Source organism: Galeopterus variegatus, unplaced genomic scaffold, assembly GCF_000696425.1.
Source record: "Galeopterus variegatus unplaced genomic scaffold, G_variegatus-3.0.2 Scaffold55, whole genome shotgun sequence".
NCBI lineage: Eukaryota > Metazoa > Chordata > Mammalia > Dermoptera > Cynocephalidae > Galeopterus > Galeopterus variegatus.
This window is the reverse complement of record NW_007726166.1, coordinates 233,502-257,966: the sequence shown is the minus strand read 5'-3', so window position 1 is coordinate 257,966 and position 24,465 is coordinate 233,502. Positions and strand designations below refer to the sequence as shown.

The 24,465-nt window shown below is 56.5% G+C and overlaps 1 protein-coding gene across 3 annotated transcripts in view; it reads right to left on the bottom strand.

Moving 5' to 3' along the window:
* Positions 1-1,188: 1,188 nt before the first annotated feature.
* ZC3H7B (zinc finger CCCH-type containing 7B) overlaps positions 1,189-24,465 on the bottom strand; it is a 50,440-nt gene continuing 27,163 nt past the window's right edge. Inside the window, exons 6-23 of one of the 3 annotated variants that reach the window (XM_008574109.1) lie at positions 23,888-23,968; positions 23,001-23,057; positions 18,435-18,477; positions 17,617-17,810; positions 16,977-17,298; positions 15,960-16,018; positions 15,116-15,215; positions 14,495-14,656; positions 12,155-12,360; positions 10,419-10,519; positions 9,201-9,382; positions 6,890-6,975; positions 3,040-3,173; positions 2,770-2,875; positions 2,557-2,665; positions 2,134-2,267; positions 1,824-1,987; positions 1,189-1,442 (exon numbers count right to left, since the gene is read on the bottom strand). In XM_008574109.1, coding sequence (XP_008572331.1) covers positions 1,196-1,442; positions 1,824-1,987; positions 2,134-2,267; positions 2,557-2,665; positions 2,770-2,875; positions 3,040-3,173; positions 6,890-6,975; positions 9,201-9,382; positions 10,419-10,519; positions 12,155-12,360; positions 14,495-14,656; positions 15,116-15,215; positions 15,960-16,018; positions 16,977-17,298; positions 17,617-17,810; positions 18,435-18,477; positions 23,001-23,057; positions 23,888-23,968 — 2,487 coding nt within the window. In that variant the 3' untranslated portion in view covers positions 1,189-1,195. The remainder of the gene's footprint in view (positions 1,443-1,823; positions 1,988-2,133; positions 2,268-2,556; positions 2,666-2,769; positions 2,876-3,039; positions 3,174-6,889; positions 6,976-9,200; positions 9,383-10,418; positions 10,520-12,154; positions 12,361-14,494; positions 14,657-15,115; positions 15,216-15,959; positions 16,019-16,976; positions 17,299-17,616; positions 17,811-18,434; positions 18,478-23,000; positions 23,058-23,887; positions 23,969-24,465) is intronic. The other 2 variants (XM_008574102.1, XM_008574095.1) reach the window with 2 other exon arrangements.

Sequence of the window (24,465 nt, the reverse complement as noted above, 5' to 3'; positions counted from 1 at the left end):
TGTTGGGTCCCCAGGAAAGAGGACATGTCCCATCCTGGAGTGGGCCATCGTGCCTAGGATCAAGCCTCTCTTTTCTCCATATCCCTCGGACCCCCATCTTCCACCCCCTGTGCCTCATGCAGGACCTGAGCTAGTGATGCCCTGCCCTTTGCTGCCTCTTCTTGAGCATGGGGAAGTAACCTCTGCTGCCACACTCCCTGCTAACAACCATCCTCGGGAGGGGACTGTCCCTCCATGTGGTGCTGATATCGCAGCCCTCCCCTAGCCTCCCTTCCCCAGCTGCACACTGATTCAGAGGCTGTTGTACCCCGACCAAGGAGCCCAGAGGCTCCAGCCCACAACTGGCCCTGAGTCTTCTGACCACTGTTGTCATCCCAGCTGTGCCCTGTGCTGTGTGCTGGAGACCCTGGGGCAGATCACTCCTTCCTCCCAGGTTTGTTTTCCTATCTGCACAACAGGTGGCGGGGGTTAGGGGGTGGGGGTGGGGGTTTGAGCCTTCATCTCTGAAGGCTCTGAGGATCTACACTCTACATTCACTGGCCCACAGGGAGAGGGGATGGGGTGGTGGCATCAGAGAGAACCTAGACTCCTTAGCCAGGCTCCAGAGGTCATCCAACCCAGTCCCTCCCACTCTTCCAACCAGAGGGGAAACTGAGGCCCCAGAGGATAAGTGACCAGTACAGTGTTCCCAGCTCCATGCTGGGGCTGCATTTTAAAGCTTTCCAGGGCCTCCTGCCCTCTGTTGTGTCCTGATCTGCCCCCAGGGAGGGGGATAGGGTGAGGGTGGGGCAAGGAGAAGGACCCTCCTGCTGCAGATTCAAGTGGGGACCCCAGGCTCCCCAGCCCTGAGCTTTGGGCCCCCTGTAGGAGCAAACAGAAATTAAAGCTGTAGGCTGAAGCTGGAGGGGTCAGCCAGGCCCTTCCCTCCCCAACCAGGAGAGCTGTGGGGGTGGGGGAGGAGGAGGGTCTGCCCAGCTTTCAGCAGGACAAGGACCCTGGGACTGCTTAGGGCTGCAGCAAGTGCACCCAGGTATGCACACCTGGGGTGGTGGGGGTGGAGAGGATGGATGGGGCCCCAGGGGGCAGGGGCTGCCTGATGAGGGCGGTCCCCCACCCCCAGTGGCCTGCTCTGGTCCTTCTATCAGGCCCTCTGTCCCCATCCCCACTCCCTGACCCCATGACTTTGCCCATGGCCCTACTCCCCTGTGGTGGCAGCAGCAGCAGGGGCTTCTGAGGTGGCACCAGCAGTGTCCCTGTCCTCTTGCAGCAGGAAGTTGTATTTGCCAAAGTCATCGTCCCGTGGGCACAGAAGCATGTCCTTGCGGGCCTTGGCCAACTTCTGCTTCAGCACCTCGCGCCGGTCCAGCCACTCGTTGAGCTCCTCCTGGCCATGGGCGCAGCGACATTTGTCCCCGTCTGGACAGGCCTTGCCCTTCTGGAGCCTGTGGGCAGCAGGAGGCTCACTGTGCAAGCTCTGTGCCCTTCCTACCTCAAGGACCTTGGGATGGTCACTTGACCTCCCCCCTAACAAGCCTCTTCCCAGGCAGCTTCGGTCCCAGCTCAGAGAAAATCTGGATGTCCCTCTAGCCCTCTCTGGGATCTGGGCAGGTCTAAGCCTACATCTCCAATCCTGCCCCCACCCCCACCGCATGTCCCCCATGGCCGTACACACACCCAAGTCACACCACTCCCCACACACCATCTCCAAGCCAGGAGGAGCCAGAGCTGGCCATGGCCTCCGTCTCCTCAGGCCCCTCACATCCTGCCAGACCCTGCCAGGCCCTGCTGTGCCTGCCCCACGGGCCTGCCCTCCCCAGCAGCACCTGTCACAGAGCCGGAATTCGCCCATGGGGAAGCGGTAGGCCCAGCCACTGGCGTCGCTGTCGGACGTGAAGACCTTCTCCTTGTGCTTCTCGGACTGGATGTGCTGCTGCCACTGCTTCTTGCTGTTGCTGTTCTTGCCACAGAGCCAGCAGTGGTAGCCCATCTAGGGGCACAGCCACTGTGGGTGCCCACTCCCCCACACCCCTGCCCCAACCATCCCCTTCAGGGAGGCTGAGCTCGAGCCAGCTGGCCCCTCCCAGATTAGGCTCGAACCAGGCCCCAAGCACAGAGTGGGCAGGGGGGCATTACCATGATGTCGGCATAGTCCGTGGGCATCTGGATCTGCTTCTCCCCTTCCCGAGAATTGATTGGGGTCCCTTCCCCGGGCTTCCCTGGGTTGTGTTTTTTCAGCCACATGTCATAGGTCTGCTGCATGTCCAGGACTGGGCAGGGGACAGGGGACAGAGTGCCTGGTGAGGGGGCTTCTCCAGTCATTCTGCCCCATGACCCTTGCTTAACTTGGGAGCCATGGGCCTCCCAGGCCCCGCTGGTGGGCTGCATGGTCTTGAGGCCTGGGTAACCACACAAGACCCAGGGAGCGCATGGTCTGGTGCCACTGCAGAAGGGCCCAGACAGCAAAGGGAGGCTCTCTTGGGCCTGCTGATGAGCTGGAGTGTCCAGCAATGGGGAGACGCCAGGTGGGGCCCCACCCTGCCCAGTCTGCCCACTCACTCTTGTTCTCCTTCATGAATGTCCACATGTCCCTCTCCTCAGGGCTATGTGCGAAGGAGCAGTTCCCCACGTACTGGCACTTGCGGCCGTTCTGCGCGTGGATGCAGAGCTGTGGAGTGGGCATGGGGGAGCTGGCTGAGTCCTGCTGGCCTGCACCACTGCCTCAGCTGCGGGCCCCATGGCTCCCCTGCCCCTGTCCCCCCCGGCACTCACATCGTATTGCTGTGGGAAGTTGCGAATGGACGGCAGTGGCCTCACTGACACCCATTTCCTCTTGGCCTTGGACATTACCAGAAGGACCCGCCGCTCCTTGGTCCAGCTGCAGGACAGAGAGGGGAGCTGGATGGGGAGAGATCAGGGCAGAGCCCCAGGGCTTTGTGACCTCTGCAGAGAGCCCTGGCCTCTCTGAGTCTTGGCCTCCTCGCCCATAGTATCCAGGTGGACCCCCACCCTGCCTGAGCCCCTGCCTGGTGCCTGGCTCACCAGTGCCGGGCCTTGGCACTGCAGTACTTGAGGTCCTTGTCAGGCTCTACCACCTGCCCATTCCTCCAGCACTGGCCACACACAAACTTCATCTGCAGATCAAAGGTGCTGGGCCCATGTGTCCGAGGGGCACCCTGTGGGGGGATAGGGAGAGAGGTTGGTGAAGCCACAGACACCAGGCCCGAGGCCCTGGGGTCTGTCACACAGGTAGCCTTTGGGAGTGCTGGGACTTCCCAGAGCCTTGGAATGGCCTGGTCCATCCCCTGGTTCTACTAGCAGGCAGTGACCACCCAACTGCAGGCCCCATGGCTTCTTAGTGTGGGAGCCAGGCCTGAAATGTTGCTCCTGACTGCTGACCAAGTTCTCTTCCCACCTCTGGCTGGTCCCCACCTCAACTTACACCCTTGGAGGCCCGCTCTGTGGCACTGCTGCATTTCCTAAGGCAAGGCACACGCTCTCACCCCTCCCTGCCTTTGCACATGCTGTTCCTTCTGCCTGGAATGTCCTTCCTTCACTCTTCATCCAGCATGTTTTAGAAACTGTCTTTCAAGACTCAGCTCAAGTACCACCTCCTGCAGAAAGCCTTCCCTGGAGCTCTCCTGTTGCAGCTGCCCATTCTATGAGCTCCCATAGTCCTGAACTACTGCCTGTGGATGGACCCTTCCAGGCACGAGTGCTGGGCCTGTAGAGAGCAGGGGTAGATGGACAGATCTGGGCAGCCTTGGACTCTGGCCCCTCCCTCCAGGACAGTGTCTACCTAGTTTCTAAGGCCCCACCTACCATGTTCCTTCCCTGTCCTCTGCCCCAGCCTTTGTGCAAGCAGAAGGGCCTGCTCTTCTGTACCCCTGGGACAGGGTAGGGGGCAAGAGGTGGGAAAAATACCTGCCCAGCCTTGTCTCCTGCTACCTCAAAGCCCCTCAGCCCAGCTACATTGGCCAATCTCTTGTTCTGTGAACACACCAGTTGCTCCCTTCCCCTTCCATTAGCTACAATCCTCCTGGGAACCTAGGGTGTGAGGTCAGTCCTCTAGGCAGCCCTCGATCTTCCAGGCTGGCAGGTGCATGTCTCCTGCAATGGGAGCTCCCCCAGGACAGGAGCTGTGGCCTTCTCCCCTGTGTCCCCAGCACTGTCCAGACTAGGGCCTGCCCCAGAGCAGGAAGGAGCTCTGTCCTGACTGCTGACTGACCTCTGACTTGGCCCAGGAAAACGTGTACATTATCCTGGGAACAAGGTAAAGTCACACTTTCATAACTGGGACATGGCCTGTGCCAGGTGGGCAGGAAGCTTATTCACATGGCAGTTGATTTCTGGGCATCCCCTCAATTCTCACAACTGCACAATCTCACCAGCTCCCTGCCGCAGCCCTCAGAGGTGGGTGGGATCAGTCATATTTGACTGAGCAGAAACAGAGGCTCAGAGAGGTTACCATCCCAGATCCGGGCAAGTAATGCAAGGACAGGGGTCTGGTGTGAGGTGGGCACTTGTGCTTCTTTGTGGGATGGCAAAGATAAGCCACAGGCACTGGGCCTGAGCAACTTCTGCATTGGCAGCCCCTCTCCGGCTTCTACCAGCCCCATCCTGCGATGGCAAGTGAGCAAGAAGCCTCTTGCCTGGCCAGGGTCAGGCCTGGGATGGAAGCCCTGTTCCTGAGCCAGGCCACATACTGGGTGGGCTGGGTGGGGCCCCTGGCAGTGGGAGGGGTTAAAGCCCTCATGGTGCTCTCAGGCGGCTAGGACCATGTCCATCCCTGGGTGATCTGGCAGCACCACTGGATAGGATTGAAGGAGGGTTCCATGGAACAGGAGGGGGTGAGGACTCAGCGCTCTCTCTTTAGAAGGCGACGCTGCAAGTCCCATCTGAGCCCCTCACTGCTTCCCTGACTGGCTCCTGAGCAGGAGAAAGAAGAAACCAGAGCGGGAGGGGAAAAGAGGACTGCACAGGAGAGGAATGGAGAAGAGGAGGGATCAGGGAGAGGGGAGAGAAAGAGAAGAGAACCAGGAGCAAGGCGCCTAGGGAAAAAGGGCCGGGGGTGGGTAGCCCTGCCAGCCAGCCTGCCCTGCTCCCTGGCTCCCTGCCACACCCAGGCATGAGGGGTCCATGAGGCTGGGCATTCCCCAAGGTCAGTCTAGCATGGGTGAAAGGGTCATCCCACCTATGGGAAGATGCATGGAGGTCTCACCTCACACTCACTGACTGCTCCAGGGTCCTAAGACCACCCCTCTGACTCACTGCCCCACTGTCTTCTAGGGTTGCAATGATCCCACTGCCTGGGGCAGGTATGAGCATTGAGAGTGGCGCAGGGCCTACTGCACAGTAGCCTCACGACTGCCCTGAGACACGCACGAGCAGGGTCACATCCCCATTTTACAGATGAGGAAACTGAGGGTGACATAGTGCTAGGAATGGTGCAGGTGGGACAGAAGCTCAGCAAGCTCTGGATTTGTCCCACTCTGTGCACCCTGCGCAAGTCTCTAGCATGCTCCGAGTCTCAGTTTACCCATCTGCAAATGAAACAATACCACAGCTCAGGCACTGAGGACCATGGTGAGCATCAGAGGGATGGGAGATGACACAATCAGTGGGTGACAGTTTGAGCAGTACCAGGATATTTATATGGTCTCCAAAGTATCTCCCCAGAAGACATTTAGTAATTACTGAGGGGAAAAATAACTTTACAGAGGAGAAACCTTTACAGTAGAGTGACCTTTAATCAAGTCATCAAAGTTTGGGGCTGGCCAGTTAGCTCAATTGAGAGAGCATGGTGTTGGTAACACCAAGGTAATGGGTTCAGATCCCCTTATCAGCCAGCCACCAAAAAAAAAAAAAAAAAAGGTCATCAAAGTTTAATCAAATTATCACCAGTGTGGGCCGAGCCCATGGCGCACTCGGGAGAGTGCGGCGCTGGGAGGGCAGCAGCGCTCCCGCCGCGGGTTTGGATCCTATATAGAGATGATCGGTGTAGTGAAATAATAAGTGAAATTCGTCTGAATTCTGCTTTTAAGAATGGTGTCAGGCTGGCCTGTGGCTCACTTGGGAGAGTGCAGTGCTGATAACACCAAGGCCACGGGTTCGGATCCTATATAGGGATGGCCGGTTTGCTCACTGCCTGAGCGTGGTGCTGACAACACCAAGTCAAGGGTTAAGATCCCCTTACCGGTCATCTTAAAAAAAAAAAAAAAAATTATCACCAGTGAAGGGACAAATTGAGATGATGTGCCAAGGCGAACATGACATTGTCTCTGTGGAATGAGGAAACATCACACAATCCCAAATGGATGGACATTTTACAAAACAACCGGTCTTCAAAAATGTCAATGCCACAGAAGACAAAGACTAAGGAACTGTTTTCGATTAAAGGAGTCTAAAGGGAGACAACAACTGAACGAGGTGTGTTCCCCAGGATTTGGGGACAATTCAAGAAATCCGAATAATGGTATTATCAATGTTAATTCCATAATGTTGCTAATTATAGCGTGGTTATGTAAGAGTGTCCTTATTTTTATCATGTACATACTGAAGTGTTTAGGGTTCATGAGACTTCACATCTGCAACTTATTCTCAAATGGCTCAGAAAAACAGAAAAAAAGTGTGTATATTTATGTACATAAATGTATACGTGTGTATGTATACAGGCACACACGCACGCACGCACACACACACACACACACACAAAGTGGGTGTGGAACATGGTCAAACGTTAACATCTGGGGAATCCAGAAGAGGGGGTACATGAATTCTTCACACTATTCTTACAACTTTCTGGTACGTAGGAAATTATGTCAAAGCAAAGGGATAGGGACAGCCCTGGTAGGGCCCAACCCCACCCCCAATGCCATCCCTGGGGCCTTACCAAGCTGCTGCCGGCCTTCCCTGCATGGGCTTCCATCTGCTGCCAGTATTTCTTGGATTCCTGAACGATGTCTTCGTGGGTCATGCCTGGAGAGGGTGGGGGCAGATACAAGCATCCCTGAGGCGCAGGCAGAGGAGCCCCGTTCCCTAGTTAGGCCCTGTCTCAGTAGGACATGGGGCCAGGGGTTACCACGCATCCTCTCTGGGCCTTTTTGTTAATCTACAAAATGAGAATGAGGGCCTGCTCTGAGAGAATAAAATGCAGCCAAGAATGGGAAAATGCAAGAGAGAGGTTGGCTCTGTACCATGTCAGCGTCCCTGTGTCTTGGGCCAGCTGCTCAGCACCTTTCCCTGACCCCCACCTCTCTCGGCGGGGCCTCGGCCTGACCCCTGCTTGGCAGCCTCTACCTTCTCATTCTCAGGGCTCTGTGCCCGCCCTGGCCTGGCTCACCAGCTCACCGAGGTGCCACAGCTTTTCACTGCCAGTCCCCAGAGGGCAAATACCCCAGCCTGGGGGCCTGGACCCTCCCAATCTGGTTCCCACCAGCCTCAGACTGTTGACACTGAGCCTTCCCCTGGAGGTCCAGCTCAGTGACTCCTCCATGAAGCCTGCCAACTCCCTCCCCTCTTGCGAGTGCCTTTTCCACCACCGATTTTGCTTTCCGCTGTCCGGTGGATGCTGTCTACGGCAGCCACTCACCGTGGTGTTTACTCTGGGCCAGGCCCTGCACTTGACATCCAGTTTCTTCCTGATGATCCCCAAATATGTGTTCAGAGCCCAGACCTCTCCCATGAACTTCCAGACTCCCACATCCAGCTGCCTGCGCAACACCCCCACTTGAAGTTCAACAGGCAGTTCAAACTCCCCACATTCCACTGAGACTGATGTTACCTCCCAAACCTGCTCCTGCTATAGCCTCCCCTTTCTCAAGACATGGCAACCCAATTCTTCCAGTTACTCTGACCTTGGAGTTGACCTTGACACCATCCTTTGTCTCATACCCCATATCTGGTCCATCAGCAAATCTTGTTGATTCTACCATCAAAATATACCCAGAATCTGACCACTTCTCCCACCTCCACCACCACCACCTGGCCTAAGCCACACGCTCCCTGGTCCCCTATCTTCTGCCCTCACCCCTCTATCCTCCACCCAGCAGCCAGAGTGACTTTTGAAAAATATTGATCAGATCATACAACTCCACCCACTTGAAACCTTCCAGACATTGCATATCATATTTGGAACAATCCCTGAACATCATATTTAGAATAATCCCTGAACGCCAAATTTAGAATAATCCCAACTCTCTATTTAAGGCTTAGAGACTGCGCACTCAGGTCCCTGCTGACCTCTCGGGGGTCTCACCCCTCCCCTCCCCCCATTCACTAAGCTGTTCTGCCTCCATGGACAGTCTTGCTGTATGGAACTTGCTCCTGCCTCAGAGCCTCCAGCTTTGCTGTTCCCTCTGCCTGGAATGCACTCCCCACCCTTCGCGGCTCAAACGTCACCTCCTGAAGGAGGCCTTCCCAACCATCTTACCTACAATACTACCCACCCTGGGTCCCTCCCGATCCTACTGCTCTGTGTTACTTTCCTCACAGCACTGATGTGCATCTGTATTTTGTTAACTCTAAGAAGACATCAATTGTTAGATGTTCCATATTTTTATGTCCCCCATCACAAAATGCTGCTAATTAAATTATGATAGGCAGAGGGGGAAACGTGCATCCTAGATCAGATGGAACACAGGACTTATTTACCTATGGGATATTATCTGTCTTGCCCCCGCTTATAAAGGTAAGCTCTCTGTGAGTCAAGGCCTCGCCCAGATCATGGCTGAATCCCCTGGTACAGAGAAGGTGCTCAGTGGAGCCCCGTTAGAGGAGCGGGTGACTGAAAGAATGAGTGAGCATCTCCTCAACAGCTCTGTGAGGTGGAGATAAGGATCTCCATTTCCCAGATGAACAGGTGGAGGCTCAGAGAGGTTACTTGCTGACGACCCCCAGGGCAGCAAGTAGAGGAGCTGGAGCAGGCATCCAGTTCTGCCTGGCTCTGAAGCCCAGCTCCAACTCCTGGCCCATCTCCATGAGTGCTCCCCAGCAGCGCCCGGATAGGGAGACACCCAGGATCTCCTGAGTCTGGAAGCTCCCTGAGAGCAGGGCGTTGTCTTCTCTGACATCTGGGAGGGATCAGCTCCTCCAGGGCCACCCCCTGCCCCCCACAACCACCCTCCTCTGAGCTCTCCTGAAGTCCCCTCCACCCCCAGCCAGTCCTGCACCTCCCCTTTGCCCAGCCCTGCCCTGCCCCTCACCTGAGTACTGCTGCAGTAGCCAGACCTTGAGCTCGATGAAGCTGTGGGCAAAGTGGCAGCTGTCCTCCCGCAGGCAGCCGTAGCGCACCTCGTGGCGGCATACGTCAAACTGGAAGTGCTCCTGGAACTGGCGGATCTTGGAGTACTTGAGGGAGGTGGAGCGGACGATGTGCACCAGGCATCTGGTAGGCAGGCAGAGGGGCACAATGCGGTCTGCAGCCCCCACGACCTTCTACCCACCCAGTAGGCCCACTCTTCCAGTGCCAGGCAAGCCTGAGGGGAGGAGCTTCTCCCTGGGCACCTCCTTCCCTATTGATTCCCGACCACGGATGCAACGGTAAGAGATGGGAGTCCTGCACTCCTGCAATCCTGAGCTTTAGCCCCAGCTCAAGCCTCTGCTTTGCTGGTGCCCCTCCCCTCAAGATTCAATCAGGGCCAGCTCAAAGATGGAGCCGCCAGCAAGCAGAGAGCACCAGACCCCACCTGCTGCGAGGCCAGGGAAGGGAGAACCTGTGGGTGGGACAAGGGGCACTTTCCTCAGGCTTCTGGCTTGATGCTCCAGAACTGGTCCTGCACCCAGAGGAACAATAAGTGAGCACCCCCTCTGAGCCAGGAATCTTAGCTACCCTCACTGCAACCTTAGCAGATCAGATCAGCATCAACTTTACAGGGTTGGAGCAGCTGGAGGACAAAAAATAGGCCATTGACCAGGCCAAGAATTGGCTCAGTTCTATCTGACTCTAGGGTCTGGGCTCCATCATCCATACTGGGCAGAGCCAAGGAGAGCAAGAAGGAGCAAAGGTGGTGCCAGACCTGACCCAGCACCTCCAACTCACTGCGACGCTGCCCTCCTGACAGTGGAGGACGCCGGGCAGAAATCGGACAGCACCCCTCCCCGAGCCTGCTGAGTGAGCTACTGCCAAGCCTCAGCTTTCTCTTCTGTACAATGGGGACAGTAACTCCTCCTTCAGAGGACTGCTGAGATCATTAGAATAACTCAGACAATGCTTGGAATACAGTAGATGCTCAACAAATGTGGCTGCGTCCTTTCTACATGGAGGCTGGATCTGAGTCTCAAATTCTGCCCCTTGCCTGGACATTCTAGATCCACCCTTTGGCCTCAGCTTTTCACTGGCCCTCTGAGATGCCCCCAGGGGACTCTCCACCCACCCTAGCCCCAGCCCTTAGTCCCCAGGCTGGGGTACGGGTCCCACTTACTTGTTGTTATAGAAGCTGTGCTTGGCAGCCAGGTTGGAGCAAACAGACGGGGAGTCCTTGGTGCCTTTGCTGATGATCCGGGGCTTACTGTCAAAGCAGATCTGCCCAGGGAGGGGGTGGGCTTGGACCCTGCATGGCCACCCTGGGAAGGGGTGGGCTGGCACCCCACATGACCATCTGGGGAAGGACAGCTGGGTCCCTGCAAGCCCCGCCCTGGGTCAGGGGACTTAGGGAGGGAACCCCAGGGTCTGTGGCCCCTGTCTCTTTGGCTCTAGCCCACTGATGACCTGGGCCTTAGCTCCCTTCCTCTCCCTCCTCCCTTTCTCTGATCCCTACTCCAAATGCCTGGGGCTGGGGGCTACTCCATGTCTCTGAGCCTCAGTTTCCTCAACTGCAAACTGGGGATAACCACACCTGCTTTGTCCCACAGGTTCACTGCGAAGGTCAAAAAGAGATAAAAAGGAATTGCAGGTGCTCTGTAAACTCCATGCTGCTGCTCGGTTATGAGCTGTGATTCTCTGCCTGCTCTAAGAGTCAGGGGAAGGGCTGGCTACGCAGCGGATCAGGGTAAACTGAGCTGCACCAAACCCCGCCAGCAACCTTGACGTGGAGCCCTTGCTCCATGGAGATGGACATGACACTGCCCCTGCCTTCAATATGCTACAGCTGGGTGGTGAGTCAGAGGCTGTGTTCACTCCGGAGGCTGAGCAGGGTCTCCTGTGGCAGCTCTGGGGAGGGAGCTGCTGGGATCAGAGCTGAGCATGCAAGCACCGCGGGGGAAGGTAAAGCCAGGACATAGGCAGGGAAGCACAGCAGGCCCTGGGCAGGAAGGTGTGAGGAGAGAGGTGTGGAAAGCAAGGCCCAGGACACCTTGTTCCGAACGCTGAGCAGGACCAACCATGCTACACCCACAACACGAGACTCAGGCGCAACCCTGTACAAGCCCCTCGGTCTGCCTGCATCTCAGATGGCCTGGGAGGTGGGCATGGGCTGTGGGGACAGACTGCCTGCACAGACTGTTTGAAGCTAACTCTGCACTGTACTAGCCATAAAGACTTAGGAAGCTCCTCACGTCCCTGAACCTCAGCTTTGCCAGCTACAAAATGAGGACAATATCTGCCTGCCAGTGCCAATGTGAGGAGGGTGTGAGTATCTAAAGCACCTGGCCACAGGCCTGGCATGTGACTGGCTATCGGAAAGAGCAGGTGTGGGGTTATGATTTCTCTCTCTCGGGCCGGCCCGTGGCTCACTCGGGAGAGTGCGGTGCTGATAACACCAAGGCCACGGGTTCGGATCCCATATAGGGATGGCCGGTTCGCTCACTGGGAGAGCGTGGTGCTGACAACACCAAGTCAAGGGTTAAGATCCCCTTACCGGTCATCTTTTGAAAAAAAAAAAGATGATTTCTCTCTCTCTTTTTTTTTTTGGCAGCTGGGGGTACAGGGCTTGAACCCTGGACCTTGGTGTTATCGGTACCACGCTCTAACCAACTGAGCTAACCAGCCAGCCATGATTTTTCTTTCTGGCCTCAGTTTCTGCTCCTGCAAAATGAGGGGGCTGATGGGACCTGGGCTCTAGCAACACAAGGTCCTACAGGCCTAACTTTCTGGCAGTACAAGGACCTACTGATTCTAAGGTCAGGCCCCTAAATGCCCAGGTGCCAGGATGGCCCTTCTGTGATGGCCAGGGAGCCCCCGTCTGTGCCATGGACTGTGGGGTGATAGGCAGGCGGGTACCTCACAGAGGAAAGTGAAGATGCCCTGGTGCTCCCTGAGGAGCTTGGCGATGGTGAGACTGCCGCGCTGTATGCCCCCCAGCGGGTCAAAGAGCAGGTCGCGGTTGAGGGTGCCCTTCCGCTCCTCGGTCCACACGTCGATCTCCTCCTGATGGTAGGCGAAGGTGCAGTTATCCCCGTACTTACAGTCCTGCTTGTTAATCATGTCTGCAAAGAGGCAACAGGATACACGTTCTGCCAGGTGGGGACAGCATCCCGCAGCGCCCCCGCAACTCCTGCTGCAGCTCCTCTGCCCTGACACTGGCGAGGTGGCGGCTGCTTCCCTCCCGACGAGAACTTGGCAGGAGCAGAGCAGCAGAGCTGGACAGCCCTTCCCAATCTCCAGGCCCCCACTGTGCTCTGCACCCGCAGAGCCCACTAGGAGCTCCTGCCCACCTGTCCCACAGGGCTGCCTTTCGCGCATTAAGCAAGCTGAAAGGTCTGAAAAAGGCTTTGTAGAAGTATATCAGCCTCTAAATGAATATGAAGGATTTTAAAAAATTAGAATTCAGGGCCGGCCCGTGGCTCACTCGATAGAGTGCAGTGCTGATAACACCAAGGCCACGGGTTCGGATCCTATATAGGGATGGCCGGTTTGCTCACTGGCTGAGCGTGGTGCTGACAACACCAAGCCAAGGGTTGAGATCCCCTTACCGGTCATCTTTAAAAAAAAAAAAAAAAATTAGAATTCACCAGGGAGGGGCTGGCCCGGTGGCGCACTCGGTAGAGTGCAGTGCTTGGGAGTGTGGTGGCGCTCCCGCTGAGGGTTCAGATCCCATATAGAGACTGGTCCGCTCACTGGTTGAGCGCGGTGCGGGCGCGACATCGAGGGTTGCGATCCCATTGCCGGTCACGGTACGGGCGCGACACCGAGGGTTGCGATCCCGTTACCGGACACGGAAAAAGACAAAAGGAAAAAAGAAAAAGAATTCACCAGGGAAATACTACTGCATAGTTAAGAGCATATAAAAGAGCAAATAATACTGAATATTTAATGGGCTTTGGAGTCAGACTTGAGCTGGGATTCCCCATTACTCCTTGAGCCCCGGCTGTCTTTCATAAATGGAGGACACTAGGTTGTGGTGGGGATTAAGTCAGATAACAGATAAAATTTCAGGGGACCAGGGAGTTTGGAGAAAGGGAAGCAGGTTCAGAATGTGGAGACCTGCCATTTCCCAGGGGTGGGACCTGTTTTTCTTCCCCTTCCTCCCACTCTCAATCTGCCTTGTCCCATCCCTCTGCCAGGCTCAAGGCACATAATGACAAATGGGTCACAGTCCTGGAGGAGCGGGCAGGGGGAGGAATGGGTGCAGGAATGGGTGCAGGGGAGCACTGCAGGAAAGACTCCCCAAGATCTATCTGGGTGATGCCTGAAGGAAGAGCAGAGCACGACCCGGCTCAAAGGGCACAGCACGTGCGATGGAGTCGGGGAGGCCCTAGTGTGTGGGGAATGGTCAGGGCAGAGGGCGAGGCAGCGGCTGTGGGCAGCGCAGGCCTCCTTCTAGAATTTGGGCTTCATCCCACAGGCCATGGGTAGTGGCTGATGGAGGCCTCTGAGCCCAGGAGTGACATGTTCTCAGTCCAGCCCGGCTGCTGGGAGAACAACAAGCTGGTCCAGAAGGCCTGGTGGGCTATTGCCATGAGCTGGGTTGGGAGATGGAGGCAGAGCCTGTGGCAGACTCTCAGAGCCTCAGTTTCCTTGTCCAGTGTTGGGAGGATGACGAAAGGGCTGCGCTACAAAGCGCTCACCCACCTCGTGACTGTCATGTACTGCCACACAGACTGGACCAAGGTGCTTGGTTGGGAAATAGAAGAAAGCAAATAAGGTACACAATAAATGTCCATTAGATACGACCAAACTCACAGGAGCCACAAGTGAGGACAATGACAAGAAGAGAATAATTAAAAGGAGCTAACAGTGATTGGCTTTACTATGTGCCAGTCCTGAATGCTTTACATGGGTCTCTCCACATGCTCCCAACAGCCCCCTGAGACCCTGCAGCAGCCATGGAAACCAGCTCTCCACAGACTGTCTGAGCACAGGCCACCAGGGGGGCTCCAGCTCCAGTGGAGCATCCTGAATGTTCTCTGCCTGCCTGTGGAGCCAGTCCGGATAGGAGATGCTCCTTCTGATGCAGACTTGTTCTCTGTGAGCCCCAGGAGCCTGAGCCTCAGCTTCCTCTGCTCTGCGTGGCTGTGAGGACCACACCTGCCCTGTCTACCTGCGATGAAGAGAGAGCAGCAGCTGGGCAGAAGAAGCGAGGCCCTGGCTGTGTTGCCCACCCTGCTGCAGCTCACCCACCTTTGCACAGGTAGTAGGAGCCCACGAAGCTGGTCTTGGTGGGCCGGGGCCGGATCCGCTTCCAGGTCTGGTCCTCTGAGCTCCGGAGCCGGCCAAGTAGGATGTCCCGCTTGCACTTGTGCTCAAGGCCCTCACGGTAGGTGTAGTCGCCAGCCCTGGGTCCTAGGGGCAGATGGACAGGGACGGTGATTCCAGAAGCAGAACTTAAGGGTGACAGCTAGCAGGCCCAAGCAGTGGGTGGGGGTCATCCCCCCACCTGCACACCTACCTGCCCTCACCTGGGCCTCCCGCCAGCTCCCATCTTACCCTTCCCTGCTATGTGCTCCTTGGAGACAGTGGGCCGTGTTGGGGGGACACCCCCTCCAAGGAGCCCATTCTTGGCACCCACCCCCTTTCTACCACCACCCTGACTCTCTAGTGCCCATTTCAGGGTTTCTCTAGTAAGACTTATGAAGACAGTGCCTGGCAGTGAGCCCCCAGCGAGTGTCTGACCTTGACTTTCCTGCCCTAGAGGGGATTCTGTTTTCCTGCACTTATCTCTGATTAAAACACTTGGATTCTTTCATTCTGGGATGCCAGCATATCTGGGGCAGGGGGTGGGGTGCTCAGGTGTGACGTTACCTGTCTTGGGGTAGCAGAGCTGGCAGGCCTGCTTGAACTCGTGGGTGGCAGCCAAGGGGTTCTTGATGAGCAGGGCAGTGTTGGGCATGGAGGGCTCTGGCTGTGACAGGAGATCAGCCATCTTAGGCCCTGGATGATGGCTGGACCACACAGGCCAGCCTGGGTACTAGAGGTGGGGGTGCTCTATGACACCCCCTCATTGTATCCGACAGCAGAAGTGTAGCCCAGGACTCTCCCTTCCCAGTTGGGGAACTCCTTATAATGTGGTCCAAGAGCCCAGAACCCCGAACATCAGACCAGATCAGCCTAGGGAAGCCCCTAGGTTAGTGGGGGTGTGTGAATGATAACGATCTTGGCCTGGAAACTTTCCTTGAATAAAAGCCTATGCACATGCCCTTGCCCATGCCCACTAGCCATCAGCAGATAGGGAGGAAGCAAGACTCAGAGAGGTTGGGCGACTTCCCCAGGGACACACAGCTAGTGTCCAGGCTGAGGTCAGAATACAGGCCGCCTACCTCCTGGTCAAGTGCTCCTTTAAACTCAGAATCTGGCTGAGTGTGGAGCCCAGGGATGTTACTAACTCTCGGGAAGTCACTTAGCCCCTCTCCTTGCTGACAAGGACGGTGGTGCCCTCTTCCTGCTCTCCCAGCATGTGGCTCAATGAGGAAGGGCTAGGAAGAGACCCTCTCTGGCCCGCCCACTCTGATGGTGCCCCTTCTGGGGGGATGCAGTGCCTTACTCCATGCAGAGTTCACCTCCTCTCCCCTGGAGCCCACATCACTTTGTCCCCACCTCCAGGAGGGAATGAGAGGCCTGCTCATGGAGCCCCACCCAAGTTACTCACCGAGGGGGCTGGTTTCTGTGTGCCGCTTGGGGGACGATGGTCCTGGGAGTTGCTCTCCTCTGGGCAGGGAGAAGGCAGAGGAGTCACTTCCCCTGGCCCTGAGGGTGTGAGGGACCTTCCTAGGGCTTTCTCTTATGTATTTCTAAGTCAGAGGATCTCTTCAGGCCACATGACCTCTCCTGTTCAGGCTGATCCCCTGACTCTGTCCCGTCCTCTTTACCCCGCAGCCACTACCCTGGGGTAAAAAGGCCTCCCAACCGAGCAGATCCGTCCCTTGCTTAAACCTTTCGAGGCTCCCTGCTGCCCCTTAGGAGAAAGCCCAAGCTCCTTAGCTTGGCTCACAGGTCCTCTGAGACCAACATCCGCACCAACTTTCCCTCCACCGGCTGCCTTGGTCATCAGTCAGCCCCCACGCCATCCAGGCCTGGGCCTCTGCTCTCTCTGCCTGGCAGAGCAACTTCTCCTCCAAGACCCTGCCCAGCCGTCAGCTCCTCCAGGAAGTCTCCCTTGGCTCCAGGGCAGAGTGAAACCCTCTCAGTCATAGGTGCCCTGGGCTATATCGAACTGCAGACAGGTCTGCTTCCTCTCTGGGTTCCCGGAACCCAGCTCAGGGTGGTGCAGAAGGAGCCCATGGCCTTGTACCCTGCCCCAGCCTCAGGATCATCCCCATGGGATCTTACCAGACTGGTGACCCAGGGTCTGGTGACCCTGGTCTGCCCACCAGGAGGCTGGGCAGAGAGCACCAGACTGGGTGATTGCAGTCTGATCTGGCCCGGCTCTGCTCTGTTTGATCCTGAACAAGAAGACACCCACCCCTCAGGCCTGAGGCCTATACCATGCTGAGTTCTGCAGAGACACAGCCACACATAGATGTGGCCCTGGATCACTAAGGGATGAAAGGGCCTGGGCTTTGGCAATACAGAGTGGTCATCCCAACTCCATTCTCCATAGACTAGAGATGTGACAGTGCTTTGCAAACTGACGAGGGGTAGGGGTGAACATGCCATCAGGTCTCACCCATGAAGGAGTCAGGCTTGTCCAGGGAGCCTCGGGTCGACCCGAAGCTGTCGAGGGCATCCAGCCGGGTCTCTGAGTACGGCAGCAGGTCCAGGGGGTCCAGGGTGGGGCCTGGGGGGTCGAGGGCCTCCAGCACGGAGGCAGCCAGCTTCTTGGAGGGGTCCATGACGAGGCCGAAGGAGGCAGGGGGCAGTGGACTGGAGACAGGGATGGAGCCACCCACCACAGGTGGTAGCAGCGGGGTCCCACCGGGGAACACGGGTATCAGCTGGGGCAACTCACTAGGCATGCCGCTGCCGGGCAGGCCCCCCTGCACCAGAGACTGCGGGGTGGGGTGGGGACAGAGGGAGGGGTCAGAGAGGAGAATGCCTGGGCAGAACCGGGCACTCTGGGAAGCAAGCAAGCCTACCCCTCTCTGCGGCCAGGCCTCAACCTGCCCCATGAGGTGGACTCAGGGCTCTTTACAGTCCCTCTGGGTGTACATTCTGCAACTTCGTTTCTATCACAAGTAGTCTCTCCTGAGGCCTCAGTTTCCCCAGCTGTGACATGGGGACAGGGCCTTCCTTCCACCCCTCATGGGACAATGGGGTTCCTTGTGGGAGAGGGGTTCAGGGGAGCAGAGGGCAGCGGCTGGGCTCACCAGAGAGTCCAGGAGGGTGTCCAGCTCCGGCCCAAAGACATCCCCGTCTGAAAAATCATCCAGGCTCTCGGTGCCGGGGAGGACCCTGCTGCTGCTGTCCAGGGGGGCCAGCAGGTCCAGAACGTGAGGGAACAGGGGCATCGTGGGGTTGGAAGGGAGGAGGGCCGGGGAGCCTCGCGGGTCCACATAGCAGTCTGCGGATGGGGGTGGGCTCAGTAGCTGAAGGGGGCACTGTGTGCTGGGAGTGAAGGTGTCCCAGGGCCCTGGGGTGCTCACCCAACACCTTCCCTTCTTTCCCAGCTCCTGCCATGATCCCTGCCTGCCCCATCAGGCCTGTCCCCCTTGGGAGAAGCTCCATAGTAGTCAAGGAAGGCGGCCCGGGGCTGGAGTGGGCCCTGCAGTCCCACAGTATCTCCCGATGGCCCTGGCCCAGGGCCTGAACACCCACCAGCACTGCCCCTTCCTATGGGGCAAGCAATGTCCCCTCCAAGGGACACTTACAGCACCACCCTTCCTGGAAACCGGTGAGGAAGAGAAGGGCTCCTGAAGGGGAGGGGGTGGCCTGGAGTGAAGGACACAGGACCAGCGCCACCCCACTGGAGGGATGCTCTCCCCTGCCTGAGGGGGAGTCTGCTGTTCTCAACCCACTATTTTCTCTCATGCGGAGTCCCCAGGGTAGGGAGCCCCTAGGGGCCCCTGTCTGCAGGGCTGGGGTGGGAGAGGCTTGACTTGCCTGAACTCCCAGGGAGGTTGGGGGTGAGGGGCTGAGCCCTCCCTGGGTCCCATCTCCACCCCATCCCTGACATCAGGGACACTACCTGTTTCGATGTCATCTATGGACCCCAATCCGTTGGAAGTGCCCTGTGGAAAGGAAGGACATGGTGGGTCAGACAGACTTGGGCTGGGCAGGCCCCTGTGGCTGGCACTCAGGGTTCCCATCCCCTCCCCATGTGATGATGCTGATGACCTGGCACGGGGCAGCACTGAGAGCACCAAGGGATATCAAAACCCCAACACATGCTGGCTTCTCAGCCTGCCATGGCACCCAGGAGGAGCTGTGGGGACAAACAGGCCTCCGGCTCCCCCTCATGGGAGAACTAGCCTAGGGAAAAGGACATAACTTCCGCACCTTGGTTTTCCCATCTGTCATACGGTAGGGTCTACACCCTGGGGAGGGTGGCAAGGGTTTTACCAAGCCCTCCTTGCAACTCAAAGAGATAAGTGCCTACTGCCTGAATCACTAGTGTCCCCTCCCCCAGCTATGCCCCAGGCCCTCTAGGAAGCAGAGAAGAGGGGAATCGGCCCAGTCAGAACCCACTGCCACCCAGCTGTGGACCTTCCGCTGGAGGGAAAGCTGGGCCTGAACTTGCTTTGTGGGCTGCCAAGTCCCTCATCCTCTCTGGAACTGTTTCCTTATTTGTAAGACGAATACACAGTCACCCGCCTCCTGAAATTGTTATAAGGATTAAATGACTTGACATTTGTAAAGAGCTTAGAATAGTGCCTGGTACATAGAAGGGTGCTTTACAAGTGTTTATTAGATGCATAACATTTATTTTTAAGTCCGAGCTGTCAGGAGGCTGGCCTGGGTGAGCGGCGTGTTTAATTCACCAGCCCACGCTTTACCCTCGACGGACTCCCCCGCCTCGCCTCCACCTCCACCTCCATTCCATTCCTTGACCCTGAATGTCCTCCCGTTCTTCTCAGAGTTCCTCACGACCCAGCTGAAGTCCTGCTCCCCCAGTGAGCCCCGAGTGGCCCCTGCCTCTTCTGTGCTCCTGCAGAGACGGGAGGAGGACCACACCCTCACCGCTAGCCATCCTCTCCCAGGGTCAGCAGTAGCGGGAACAGCAACAAGATTCATCCAGGGCCTTGCCTCCTGCCAGGCCCGTGACAGCACATCACACCTGCTGTCGCATTTAGCCCTTGGTATGGGTGCCTTGCAAGATGTCGTTCCAAGACACAGGAGATGTTGGCCCGGAAAGTTGCCATTTACAGGTCAGAACAGGGCTGTCCTGACCCTGTCCCCTGACCCCCAGACCCACCCCCACCAAGTGCCTCCTTCCCACACCCCCGAACCTATGCACAGAGCACACAGCAAATACGTGTACTTCAGTCTCCCAGGGTGTGTCTGCCCATCGCAGATAAGCTGCATAAACCAAGGACATCGCGGGCTCAGAGAGCTCCTGTTCTCACAGTACGTATGTAAAACATTTGAGGGGGAAAAAGAGGTAGCAGATGAACACCTGAGATTCTCCCTGGTAGGTGCTGCCCGTGGCTCCCCAGGCCCTGCAGGACGAAGTCACCTTCTTAGCCCTCCTGCCACCACCTCGCCCAGCCTTTCTAGGCTCACCTCATCCTGCCCTTCTGGATGGACTTCCTGCTAGTAACGTTCATTTAGCAACAAAGGTTTATGGAGCAGGCACTGTTGTAATCCTACAACGACCATGAAATGGCAGGCACTAGCACCCTTTCAAAGATAAGGAGCTGAGGCTCTGAGAGGTGGAGTGGCCAGCTCAGATAAGGGGCATGCTCAGGATTTGGACCAAAACAGGTCCAGTTGCAGAGCCCAGGCTCTTCTGAAGCCCATGCTCTCAGTCTGGGGTATGTCTCTCCCTTCAGATTTGCTCAGACTGTTCCCCTGGCCGTGAGTGCCATTCCCTCCTCTCCACCTGTCCTACTCTGCTGGTTCCGTGAAGCCCTCTCGACCAAGGCTGCCTTGGGCTCTGCATTCCCAGAACTCACAGCCCACCTTGTGTCTTGCTCCCCATGCTGCCAAGAGCTAGCTCTTGCACAGACACTGTGCCTTGCAGTGCCTCTCCCTGTCTCCTGGGTCATAAAAAGCTCCCTGTGGGCACAGCTGGGGCCATCCCCACTTCTAGGCACACCCAGGGAATGACTAATGGGCCGAGTAGATTCCACGTTGGAGAATCCCACAGGGACCCCAGCAGCCAGTGCTCACACGTCTTCGCACAACTTATAGAAAGCCAGGGGCTCTGGCTGGACACCACCCTGCCCTCATGTGTCCTTAGGCAACTCTGTGCATGTGTGTGTGTGTGCGTGCGGGCACATGCAGTACCATGCTGGGCACGGGGAGGCACCGAGGCAGAGTCTGACCTGGTCCTCTCCGTTTTGGAGCCCACTCTGCTTGGGCTTTTCACAGACCTCTGTAATCATGACCAGCCCTGACCTCTGTGAAAGTGGGGGTAAGGGGCCTAGCAAGGTTGCAGGGATGAGTGAACAGCCTGGCCGTGCCAGGCATGGCACCATCTGTGGTCCACCAGCTGTGGGCTGAGCAGGGCATCGTGGGCTTGACCCAGGAAGAACCACGAATTTTGTCCGTATCTGCTGTGGCCCTTTGGCTACAGTCATTCTGTCATTCAATGAATGACTTCTGAGCATCTGCTATGCCTGCCCAGCCCCAGCTCTACTTGCTGTTATGAGCAGTTAACATGCTGCTGTATCTAGTGTCCAGATTGATGACGGTCACACAGAAGCACTCAAAAAACATCTCCTGAACTAATGAATAGAATCGATTCTGTCCTCCTTCAATGCCTCCCAGTGCTCTCGTGACGAAGACCCCGCTCTGTGCCAAGGACCAAGTGGTCTGCCTTCTATCTACTGTTCCAACCCCGCCCCACCTCCGCTTCTCTTGGTTCCTCCCAGCCTCAGGACCTTTGCACGTACCTTCCCCTCTGTGTGGAATGCTGTTTCACCTGCACACCTTGCCCCTGCCTAACCTTCAGCCAATGGCCCATGGCTCCCCACACGCTGCCTTCACAGCTCTCATCACGGTTTGTACCCAGAAATGACCAGGTTAATGTCTATCTGCCCTGGACTGTGAGTTATTTTAGGCCAAGGACCAGGTTGGTTTTGTTCACCACATACCCAATCCCAGTCTTAGAGCCTGGCACACACTGGGTGAACTTAGACAAGCCACCTAACTTCCCTGCACCTTGATTTCTCCTTTGTAATAAGGGAATAAATAGTACCTCCCTCAAGGAGCTGTTGTGAAATTGAGACTGTTCATTCATTCACTCATTCATTCATTCATTTGGTTAGTACTTTGTTTTGAGCACCTAGTACGTGCCAGGCCTGATTATCTCTGTTGCAAACCACGAGTGCTATAAAGGCAGAGCCCCATCTGCCTCCCTTGCAGGCTGGGAAGGCCCAAGACTAAGGACACAGCTAACTCAGGCTCAGGGCCAAGAACGGGTTCTGTGGGACCCCTTGTTGAGTGAATGAATGAAAGCATCATAAAGCTCTGGGTGAAAGGAAGCCTGCTGCCACCTTGCCATGTGGCATTGGCCAAGTCCCCTCCCACTTTGTGCCTCAGTTTCCCCTTGTGTACAACCAGACAGCAGGACACTGGGCTCTATCAAAGCTCACTTTCCAAAAAGCCTCAAAGTCCACCTGAGCAGTTCCTGTGTGTGTGTGTGGCATGTGCTGGGTCCTGCTACCTCCCCAGGATAAGCCAGGCCTGACTGGGTTGCACAGGTCTTGGCCCTGTGGGTGGGAGTCCTACACCGAGATAATGCTGCAGCTATCAGCAGCTAATGCCCATTGTTTCCCACTGGGGCCCATAGTTCTTGGGTTATAAAATGCTTCCCTCCCTTGCCCTGATGAGGGAGAGAACATCCCCATTTCACGGATTTGGAAGCTGAGGTTCAGAGATGAAGGACCTGCCCAAGGCCACAGCCAGAGCAGGGTCCAGTCAGACCCTTATCTGTCAGAGTCCAAAGTCTGAGCTCTCCCTCCCCCTCCCCGTGTTTCTCCCCAGCAGAGGGCCTGGGCCATGGGGTAGCAGGAAGGGTCTCAGTGACTGGATGTGCTTGAGCTGGGCCTTAAAAAGGGAAGAGACAGAGAAAGGCAGGGTGGAAGGAAGGAAGACATTTGAGGCCCGGAGGCCTGAGCCTGCAGAAAGGCCAGTGAGAAGGCAGTCAATGGCAGCTGAAGTGTGGGGGTAATGACGCAGAATGACAGGCAGCTGGGACCAGACCACCCAGACCTTGTCCTGGCCTGGTGTGCACCCCTGACAGTTCCTTGCGATGACCACTTCCACCAACAGCAGCCAAGCCCATCCCCATGCTCTGCCCCTGTGGTCACAGGAGGCACCTCCTGGGGAGGTGTAGGTGTTGTGTGTCTCTCACAACTTGGACCCAGGCTCAGGTTGTCAGTCATCCCCGTCTTTCCAGGGCATGTGCCTGGCTCACAGCAATGGGGACAAGGACAGCGTAAGCCAACCCTTCAGTCTAATGCCCCAGACCCGCTGCCTGAGGTCATTTATATCCCAGAGAGTGAACCAAAAGTTCTCATGATGGATGAACCAAGATAGGTGGTACTGGGGGTAGGGAGGGGGCTTGGGGTCCCAGCCCCCATCCTACCTGATCTGCCACGCCAGCTGCAGTGCCATTACTGAGCAGAGAAAAGGTTTCCAATTCCTGCCGGAGATTGGAGAGAGGTGGGAAGAGATGAAAATTCCAGAACGATGCTCAGGATCCCATCAGCCAGGGTAGCAGAAGGCCCCCACAGGTGGCTAGGGTCTGCGGTGCCCTCCAAGGTTCCCTGCCCCCAGGCCTGCCAGAAATCACCTTCCCTGTGTCTCTGGGTCAGATTCAAGTGTTTTCTTCCTCCAACTTCAACCTGGTCAGAGGACCTCCACGTACACACTCTTACTGTGTTCCAGGCACTGTGCTCGGTGCCATTGCAAACATTTTCTCATTTTAATCCTCTCATGAGCCCTCGGAGGTGGGCATAAGTACCCCCATCTTCCGGATGGGGAAACCAAGGTGTAGAGAGATGAACTAACTTGCTCAAGGTCATGGCAGAGACTCTAGAGCCATCTGCTTTCCCACATGCAGCTTCCTGGCACATGGTGGTACCAAATGAATACATGTGGATCTGAACTAGGGAAAAAGATTCTGACATTTCAAATAAACACTGTATGGGGTTATTTGAGAACATAAGGCTGAAGGACACCGGTGTCAACTCAGGCCATCTCCAGGGGAGTTACATTGGCCAGGGCAGTGGGGGGGTGGTGGGGTGAGTTTTAACAGCTGGTGTCTAAGGTGAGCTAGAAGTGTTCACTGTTCTTTCCTTTTCTAAAAGATTTTGGTAGTCATTCTAGGGCCTTCAGCCAACAGAGAGGAAGGTCACCTGCTGTCACTTTTCTCTGTCCTAACCTGGCCCTGGCCACCTGCGTGCAGCCTCCCCCTCCCTTCACACCTCCTCAGCTCCACCCCACCCACCCCAGGGCTCAGAGCCCACTTACCTGGGGCCTCTTATATGCCTTCCGAACTCGCAGCCCGAGCTTCTGAGCCAGCTCCTGACCAAGCTGAGTGACAATTTCATCCTGGAGAAGGCAAGACATAGGGGGTGGGGGTTAGTCAGCTTGGGTTCACAAAGCTGTGCTCCTGGACACTTGTGCAGCCTTGCAAGAGGGGGCCACACTTACCCTAAGTGACAGACAAGAAAATGAGGCCCCACGAGGTTACCCTGGCTTTCCCAAGTCACACAGCTAGCAAGTGGTGGGGCTGGGACCATGGACCAATGCTTTTGTTTTTCCTCATATTTGTGGGAGGGCACAGAAATAATTTTGTTCTTATTTTAGTCTTTTTTTTTTTTTCCTTTTTGTCTTTTTTTTACTGACCGGTAACGGGATCGCAACCCTCGGTGTTGCGCCCGCACCGCGCTCAGCCAGTGAGCGGGAACCGGTCTCCACATGGGATCCAACCCCTCGGCGGGAGCGCCGCCACCCTCCCAAGTGGCGCACTCTCCAGTGCGCCACCGGGCCGGCCCTTACTTGATGAATTTTTTTTTTTTTTTTTTTTTTTTGTCTTTTTTCCGTGT